Below are 10,039 nucleotides of genomic sequence, written 5' to 3' on the forward strand. Positions count from 1 at the left end.
TGCCTAGAGCCCGTGCTCCACAACAAGAGAAGCCACTGCAATGAGAAGCCCACGCACCACAATGAAGAGTAGCCCCCACTCGCCACAACTAGAGAAAGCCCGAGCGGAGCATGAAGACCCAATGCAGCCAAATATAAATAAATAAAATTTTTTTTTTTTTTTTTTTGTGGTATGCAGGCCTCTCACTGTCGTGGCCTCTCCCGTTGCAGAGCACAGGCTCCGGACGCGCAGCCTCAGCGGCCATGGCTCACGGGCCCAGCCACTCCGCGCCATGTGGGATCCTCCCGGACCGGGGCACGAACCCGCGTCCCCTGCATCGGCAGGCGGACTCTCAACCACTGCGCCACCAGGGAAGCCCTAAAATAAATATTTAAAATAAATAAAATAAATAAAATACAAATATTTCTTAGTCTTTTACTACTTTAAATCTTAATATATGTTACTGATATTATTTTCTCAAATAAATTTAAACCAGTTTTCATATATTGACAGTAAAAACTCGATTCTCAAGTTTACATTAAATTTTATATTATTTTAAATTATATTAATAAACACAAATTTTACATCCTCTGAATATGAAGAAAAATTCCAAGTTCAAATTATAACCATGTTTTACCAAGAACACACACTGAGTACTACAGAATTATTAAAGCTTTTTTTTTTTTTTGCGGTACGCGGGCCTCTCACTGCTGTGGCCTCTCCCGTTGCGGAGCACAGGCTCCGGACGTGCAGGCTCAGCGGCCATGGCTCACGGGCCCAGCCGCTCCGCGGCATGTGGGATCTTCCCGGACCGGGGCACGAACCCGCGTCCCCTGCATCGGCAGGCGGACTCTCAACCACTGCGCCACCAGGGAAGCCCAAAGCTTATTTTTTATTTACCACAAACCTCATGAGCATAAAGAACAAACTAGTGAAATTCCTCAAGAGGACATAAGAGCAAATCCCTATTTCCTAAATATTCCTATTTTAGATTTGAGTCAAGTAACCAACTTATAATTTACATACAATGTTGTTTGCAAATACCAAACATTATGAATTTAAGAACATTCTGAAACAGGGGTCGGCAAACTTTTTGTGTAAAGGTTCAGACAGTAAATATCTTAGGCTTTGAAGGCCACAAGATCTTTGTCACAACCACTCAACTCTGTTATTATAGTGGTGAAAGCTGTCATAGGCAAGATGAAAATAAATGAGCATGTGGCCATGTTCCAATAAAAATGTATTTATAAAAAACGGATTGCAGGCCAGATTCTCCCAGGGGCCACAGTTAGCTGACCCCTGATTATACCTTCCAGAGTATTATACCTTCCAGCTCTCCCCATACAGAAATAGTGTTGGTTTTCTCTCTGTGCTTACCTTTTCAATGGCAATCTCCACATTTAAGCACTATCCATTCATTCACATTTTCTACAGATTTTTACTAAGTGCATATCACATGCCAGAAACAGTTTTAGGTGTTAGTGATAAAAAAGGAAAAAATAATAATAAAGTCTTGCCTTCTTAATGCTTACATTATAATAGGGGAGTCAACAAATAAACAAGCTAATAAGTACATAACTTCAGTTAGTGCTAAGTATGAAGATAAGCAAAGCAGGGCAAAAAGAGTGGGGAGGAAGGGTGAGGCTCTTTGTATAGATCAGGGAAGACCTCATAGGAAATCACTTTTAAGTAGAAAATGAATGAAGTAATGAACAATCCATGTGAATATCTGGGGGAAAAGCACTGCAGGCATATGGACAACTACCTGCAAAGGTCCTAAAGAAATTCAGAAAGCACCTACCAGGTTTAAATAAAGACAAGATTAGTATGGCTGGAATAAGACAATGAGATCAGAGAAACAGGTAAGGGGGAGATCACAAGGACTTGAAGGCTATGGTAAAAGGACTGGATCTTATTTGAAGTTTGAGGTGAAGCCATGAATATGGAATGGTTGAAAGCACGAGAGTTAGTAGGTATGATGTATGTTTTAAAAAGATCACTGGTTTATTTGTCAATTATATCTCAATAAAGTTGGGGGAAAAAAGAGGTTCACTGGTAGCTGTGCTGAGAATAGACTAGGAGGCAGAAGTGGATTAGGAAGGCCAATCCATAGGCTGTCACATGTATTTGTAGACTTCTAAAACAGGATCTAGGGACCTCCCTGGTGGTCCAGTGGGTAAGACGCCACGCTCCCAATGCAGGGGGCCCGGGTTCAATCCCTGGTCAGGGAACTAGATCCCACATGCATGCTGCAACTAAGAGTTCACATGTTGCAACTAAAGATCCCGCACACTGCAATGAAGATCCCGTGTGCTGCAACTAAGACCCGGCACAGCCTAAATAAATAAATAATAAATAAATATAAATAAATAAATAAATAAAATAAGATCTAAACATTTTAAAATTTTAAATTATAGAGAAAATAGTATAAAATTAATAAGCAACAAGGATAGATTATACAGCACAGGGAAATACAGCCATTATTTTGTACGAACTTTAAATGGAGTATAATCTATAAAAATATTGAATTGCTATGCTGTATACCTGAAACATATATTGTAAATCAACTATAGTTCAATTAAAAAAAAAAAAGGAGGGCTTCCCTGGTGGCGCACTGGTTAAGAATCCATGGGTTCGATCCCTGGTCTGGGAAGATCCCACATGCTGCGGAGCAACTAAGCCCGTGTGCCACAACTACTGAGCCTGTGCTCTAGAGCCCGCAAGCCACAACTACTGAAGCCTGTGCACCTAGAGCCTGTGTTCCACAACAAGAGAAGCCACCGCAATAAGAAGCCCGCGCACTGCAACGAAGAGTAGCCCCTGCTCACTGCAACTAGAAAAAGCCTGCGTGCCAGCAACAAGGACCCAATGCAGCCAAAAGTAAGATAAATAAAATAAAATTTTTAAAAAAGGAAAAAAAAATTATAGAGGGAAAGAGAAATGGAAAAATTAACATTTGATTGACAGAACTGAATAAAGAATTATATCAACAATAGACCCAAAAAATTCAATAGAATTTTCATCAAAAATTTTTGTTTAGGGACTTCCCTAGTGGTCCAGTAGGTAAGACTCTGCACTCCCAATACAGGGGCCCGAGTTCGAACCCTGGTCGGGGAACTAGATCCCGCATGCATGTTGCAACTAAAGAGCCTGCATGCCACAACTAAGACCCGGCGGAGCCTAAATAAATAAATAAATATTTTTTAAAAAAATTTTTGTTTAACATGAGATTTCAGTGATGAAATATAATATCATCACCAACAGAGGGCAGTAGTGAATACAGAACATAAGTGTACAAACTGTGATCCAGCTTCATAGTTAAAGATCCTTCTCTAGAATTCTAGTAAACTAGAATTAAGGAGCATACCCACGAGGTTAACAGCAGGAGCAAGAAATAGAGAGTATGCAAACACATATCTATGAGAAGTTGAAATTACAAATGTGAGCAAAAAAATAATTAGCTAAAAACGGCAGAGTAGGACTTCCCTGGTGGACCAGTGGGTAAGACTCCCAGCTCCCAATGCAGGGGGCCTGGGTTCGATCCCTGGTTGGGGAATTAGATTCCACATGCATGCCACAACTAAAAAGAGCCCACATGCCACAACTAAAGATCCTTCATGCCGCAGCTAAAGATCCCACATGCCGTGATCCCGCAACTAAAGGTCACACATGCCCCAACTAAAACCTGGCACAGACTAAATAAATAAATAAATATTTTTTTTTAAAAGGCAGAGTATTTATATAGGATGTCATTTCCCTAACTAAACACACCACTCTCAATTCACTGATTTCACTGCTTCACAGGAGATACCAAAAAATAAAACTAAAGCAAGTGAACAGTTAGCTTCACGTATCTACGAGCAGATGAAGGGTTTGTCCTTTTGTGATCAACAGGCAAAGCTACAGAGGGTCAATATCCCAGCCAAGTAAGGTAGAAAAGCTCCAGTTCAAGTGGAAAACAGGGACCAGTACAAATGTGAGCAATCAGTACACTACACACAGGCAAGGAACGTGAAGATTAGAGGGAAAGGCTACAGCTCAGGAAGCACCTGAACTTGAAACACGGGCTATGAATAAATGAATGCAGGCAGCTGGCAATAAGGAGATTATTAATGTGTACCCACTGCCCATTCCCTGCCGGGAGTTACATATCCCTCCTTCCCTTTCCTCCTATCCCTGTTGTCCCTTTTCATTTTCACTCTCTTTATAGAACTTGATGTTCTATGGATGATTGAAAGGTATGGCCACCAAATGACAATTGAGGTACTACTCCATTTTTATCCTCAGTTTTTTTCCCTCTGCTTAGACTCCTACATTTTTCTCTTTAGTATTTTTCTCACTGCTTTTATTCTAGCCTGCATGTTGAATTCAAGATTGTTGAGACTCCACAGACAAAAGAAAAAACTGTTTTGACCTGTGCTCTCATCAGTACGTAAAAACACATACCCTGCTCACTTCATACTCATTAGTATGACTACTATCAAAACACACACACACACACACACACACACAGAAAATAACTGGTAAGGATGTGAAGAAATTGGAATTCTTGTACACTGTTGGTGGGAATGTAAAATGACACAGCTGCTGTTGAAAACAGAATGGCAGTTCCTCAAAAAATTAAAAACAGAATTACCATATGATCCAACATTCCCACTTCTGGGTATATACCCAAAAGAATTGAAAGCAGTGTTTCAAAGCAGTATTTGTACACCCATGTTCATAGCAACATTATTCACAATAGCTAAAACAAGGAAGCAACCCAAGTGTCCACTGACAGGTGAATGGATAAGCAAAATATGGTATATACATACAATGGACTATTATTCAGCCTTAAAAAGTAAGGAATTTCTGACATATACCACAACATGGATGAACCTTAAAGACATTATGCTGAATGAAATAAGACAGTCACCATAAAGACAAATACTGTATGATTCCACCTATATGAGATACTTAGAGTAGTCAAAATCATAGAGACAGAAAGTAGAAGGGTGGGGGAGTGGTTTATAGGGAGTCACTGTTTAATGGTACAGAGTTTCAGTTTTACAAGATGAAAAGAGTTATAGATACAGGTGGTTGTGATGGATGCACAATACTATGAATGTATTTAATACCAATGAACTGCATACTTTAAAATGGTTAAGGTGATAAATTTTATGTTTTATGTACTTTACCAAAATTGTTTTAATTGAAGGGAAAAAAAATACCCTGCTAAAAATGCAGGAGTAAAGGTTAGTAGGAATAAAAAAGTTGGTTCACTTTTTCTTGCCTCCTACACCAATACTCTACATTGGGTATGGCCATGCATTGGTCAAGTTGAGCTATTCACCATTTCTTGAAGCTGCTCCACATTTTCCTGCCCCACCTCAGCTATATTCTTAGCCTAAATGCCCTATGTGGCTGCCCTTCATTTCAGTCTAAAATACTCTACACGTTCTTCAAGCACAACAAAAACGGGGCTTCCCTGGTGGCGCAGTGGTTAAGAATCTGCCTGCCAATGCAGGGAACACGGGTGCGAGCCCTGGTCCGGGAAGATCCCACATATCACGGAGCAACTAAGCCCGTGCTCCACAACTACTGAGCCTGTGCTCTAGAGCCCGCGAGCCACAACTACTGAGCCTGCGCACCACAAATACTGAAGCCGACGCGCCTAGAGCCCGTGCTCCGCAACAAGAGAAGCCACCGCAGCGACAAGCCCGCGCACCGCAACAAAGCGTAGCCCCCGCTCGCCGCAACTAGAGAAAGCCTGCATGCAGCAACAAAGACCCAATGCAGCTTTAAATAAATAATTAATTATTTGGGGGGAAAAACCCAACAAAAATGGCATCTCCATCTGCCAGAAGGAACTAATATCTCTTTTCTGTCCACAGTAGTCCACTCAGACCTCTATTTCCAAATGCTACAGCACCCTTGCATCATGTTTATTTGTGTATGTTCTCTTTTATTGCAGCTAGACATTCCATCTCTGCTTTTTGTTTAAAAATCATGTTTGCTTTTTATGTTTCCATAAGAATTAGAGAGATGTTTTATCCCTCAGTGTTGCTTATAAGGTAAACGAAGATTGGAACTAGATGTTATCTTGAGTCCATAGTTTCAGCCTTAAGTCAAACAATCAAAGGCTATTTCCCTTGGTACCTCAGACCAGCAGCTGTGCAGAAGCTGTGCTGCCAGGCACAGGTAAATCTTCTATTCTACTCCCAATACTAAAAGAACCATGCAACTCAAAAACCACTCAGAAAACTTAAGTATTCTAGCCTCGGGCAGAGGACTGAGAATAGTGAGAGCAAGACCTAGATATTATTTAGCAATGTATTTTAAAGAAAATAAGAGAGAGAGTTTCTAGACAATCTTTTCTCGCAGTATACTGCAATTTTTATCTCATAACAAAAGAATCAAAATACGGGCCACCTAGAGAGAAGTAGCCCCCAATATTTAGAAATCCTAAGACATTGCCTACACAAGTGCTGTTCTTACTTTTTGGCCTGCAGTCCCTTATCCTCATCCCCTGTAGACCTAGCAAACACTTCAGAAACTCAGGTAAGATGTCAAATTCTCCAGGAAACCTTTTCTGACCACTCAAAGGGTAATATTTGATAGAAATACAAGGTATTCACTAGTGATTTATGATATCAACTAAAATTACTTAGAATGTCTAGAATCACATATGAGATATTACTCCTTACATTTCTATGAGACAATCCATTTACTTTCTGTGAAATAATTGCTTTGTTTCTTTTGTCCAGATTCACATCCTCTAAGCAAAAGCAGTTTTGAAAAGAGAAACATAGGAGACTTCCCTGGTGGTCCAGTGGTTAAGACTTCACCTCCTAATGCAGGGGGTGAGGGTTCAATCCCTGGTTAGGAGCTAAGATCCCACATGCCTCGTGGACAAAAAACCAAAACATAAAACAGAAGCAATATTGTAACAAATTCATAACCATAATTCAAAAAGAGACATGTACTACAATGTTCACTGCAGCACTATTTACAATAGCCAGGACATGGAAGCAACCTAAGTGTCCACTGACGGATGAATGGATAAAGTAGATGTGGCACATGTATACAATGGAATATTACTCACCCTTAAAAAAGAAACGAAACTGAGTTAGTTGTAGTGAGGTGGATGGACCTAGAATCTGTCATACAGAGTGAAGTAAGTCAGAAAGAGAAAAACAAATACTGTATGCTAACACATATATACGGAATCTAAAAAAAAATGGTTCTGATGAACCTAGGGGCAGGACAGGAATAAAGACGCAGACGTAGAGAATGGACTTGAGGACTAGGGGGTGGGGGGCTGGGGGGAAGGGGAAGCTGGGATAAAGTGAGAGAGTGACATGGACATATATACACTACCAAATGTAAAATAGCCAGTGGGAAGCAGCCGCATAGCACAGGGAGATCAGCTCGGTGCTTTGTGACCAACTAGAGGGGTGGAATAGGGAGGATGAGGGGAAGGTTCAAGACGGAGGGGATACGGGGACATATGTATACATACAGCTGATTCACTTTGTTATATAGCAGGAACTAACACAGCATTGTAAAGCAATTATACTCCAATAAAGATGTAAAAATATACATATATTGTAAGAAATTCAATAAAGACTTTAAAAATGGTCCATAACAACAAAATCTTTAAAAAAAATAAATAACTGCCTTTTTAAGGTATCATAAGCAATTTTGAAACATAGTAACTGCAAAAGGATAACAGATGAAATATCAACACTGACTTTAATCAAAGTGTAATGCTTAGGCTAAATGCTTAGACTCCTTGAGCCTGTTTCCTAATCTTTAAAATGGGTGTACACCACATAAGGTTTTTGCAAGAAACAAATTAAATAAAATATAACATGTCTAACAGAGTTCCTAACACATAGGAGGCCCACAAAAATAATTTTTACAGGTTATCTCTAGAGTACACTTAATTACTAGATTCAGTCCTATCACTACTTCTTAGTCTAAACCAGTGTTGTCCAATATGGTAGCCATTAGCCACAAGTGACTGTTGAGCACTTGGAATGTGACTAGTCCAAACTGACATGTGGTTTAAGTGTAAAATACTCCCCAGATTTCAAAGACTTAGTGAAAAAAATAATCTAAAAATCTCATTAATATTTTGTATATTGATTACACCTGAAGAGACAATACTTTGGATATACTAGGTTAAACAAAATGTTAAAATTAATTTCACTTTTTTCTTTTTACTTTTTTAATGTGGCTACTAGAAATTGTAAAAATTGCATGTCTGGCTCTCATTACATTTCTATTGGACAGGCTGAGCTACTCTTTGACTTCAAGCTAGTGAACGTGCTCTCTTAACCATACAGTGGACTGCTTTGGCTGGGGTTCACTCCGGCTAACCCACCCCTTATCCCGGCATACACATGATCACTTTAACATTCTTGAACACTTCCACGGCCTGGGAAAGCTGATAGCTTGATCGCTCTTAACTTTAAAAAGTATGGAGCGCACAGATCCGCCGAGGCAACTCGAAATCGTAACCTACACAAGAGAGAAGTGTCTGTAGACAAAACCCAAGTTTTCTCCGGTGGGTGTCGGTCAGCACTGCTGCGGGGAGCCCTAAGAAAGTGAGAAAAGGGACAGAGCGAGTGCAGGGGATCTGAAGGAGCGTAATGTGGAGCCCCTGGAGCGGAGATCTGAGGAGGGAAGCCTTTCAGCTTCTGGGGTGACGAGTCGGAGGGCGGCGGGGAAGAGATTCGACTCCGCGGCGGAGGCTGCAGGGAGTAGCGGTACCTTAAGAATCCCCTTCATCTTCGCCATAAAGGGGCGGAACTCCTCAGGTGGCACCTCCGGATAGAGCTGACTCCGCAGCAGCTCCTCCGTGATGCCCCGGTGCCCATGGAAAGCGTCCTGAGCCAGGCCGCTCAGCAACCCGCTCAGCGGCTTAGCGCCCTCAAGCTCGCCCGCCATAGTTGGCGGAGGCCCCGCCCCCCAACAGCTGAGCGTGGCCCCGCCACGGCAGCCGATATGGGCCTAAACAGCTGGACAAAGGCGCGAGAGGAAAGTGGCGGCGTAGTTCCAGCAGGGGTCGGTGTTGGCCCCTCCCAGCTCTGCAAAACCCAACCCTTAGGTTTGCCACCGCGGAGCTATCAATCCATTAAGTTCCATACCGCTCACTTTGCTTCCGCTTATTTCCTTCATCACTCCAGGGGCTTGTCGAAGAAAAAAATTGCTCAATGGAGATTACTTTAGACGGAGTAGCATCCTATGCGGGTGGCAGTTTAACTTTCGGATGGCTGTATCTCACTGCAAGCTTTGCCAATCCATTAACTGAATAGCATCTATCACTCAAATCTGACCTCTGCCTAATCCTTACCTGTGCACCTTTGTCCACGAAAAATTTAACTATACCCTGGTAATATGTTTTTTTGGGTTGTTAATTGCCTTTTTACATACATGTGTGTTGTCTTTCCAGCTAGATTAGTGGCTCTGATCCAATGTTCCTTTCTATAACATATATGTTGTTAACACTTTCTTTACTATCCTAAAATAAAGTGCATAGATAATATAACTTCTTACCCATATAATTTCCAAAAATCAATATATTATTCACCAATAAAAAGGAATGAGTTACTGATACATGCTGCAACATGGATGAGCCTTAAAAACATGCTAAGTGAAAGAAGACAAACAGAAAGGGCCAGATATTGTATGATCCCATTGATATGAAATGTGCAGAACAGTCAAATCTATATACACAGAAAGTAGATTAATGGTTGCCAGCAACTGGAGGAGTGGGGAATGGAGAGTGACTGTTAATGGGTTTCTTTTGGGGATGATGAAAGTGTTCTAGAATTAGATAGTGGCTATGATTGTACAACTTTGTGAATATACTAAATCCACTGAATTGTACACTTTAAAAGAAAATGAACTTCACAGTATGTGAATTATATCACAATTTAAAAATCAATATAATGACCTAACTGTAATTTAGGATAAAAATAAAAGGAAAGAAAGTTATAATATATGCATTTCAATGTATAAATGTTACGTTTCAGGCTCAGACAATAATAAACAGGTAGGTTTTTCACCTATA

At 40.7% G+C, this 10,039-nt stretch overlaps 1 protein-coding gene across 1 annotated transcript in view; it reads right to left on the minus strand.

The window, feature by feature from the left end:
• COMMD1 (copper metabolism domain containing 1) overlaps positions 1 to 8,913 on the minus strand; it is a 151,004-nt gene extending 142,091 nt beyond the window's left edge. The window contains exon 1 of the mRNA XM_060026520.1: positions 8,737 to 8,913. Within this exon, the coding sequence (XP_059882503.1) occupies positions 8,737 to 8,913 (177 nt within the window). The remainder of the gene's footprint in view (positions 1 to 8,736) is intronic.
• Between the last annotated feature and the right edge of the window lie 1,126 nt (positions 8,914 to 10,039).

The sequence above is a fragment of the Delphinus delphis genome, chromosome 12 (genome assembly GCF_949987515.2).
Source record: "Delphinus delphis chromosome 12, mDelDel1.2, whole genome shotgun sequence".
NCBI lineage: Eukaryota > Metazoa > Chordata > Mammalia > Artiodactyla > Delphinidae > Delphinus > Delphinus delphis.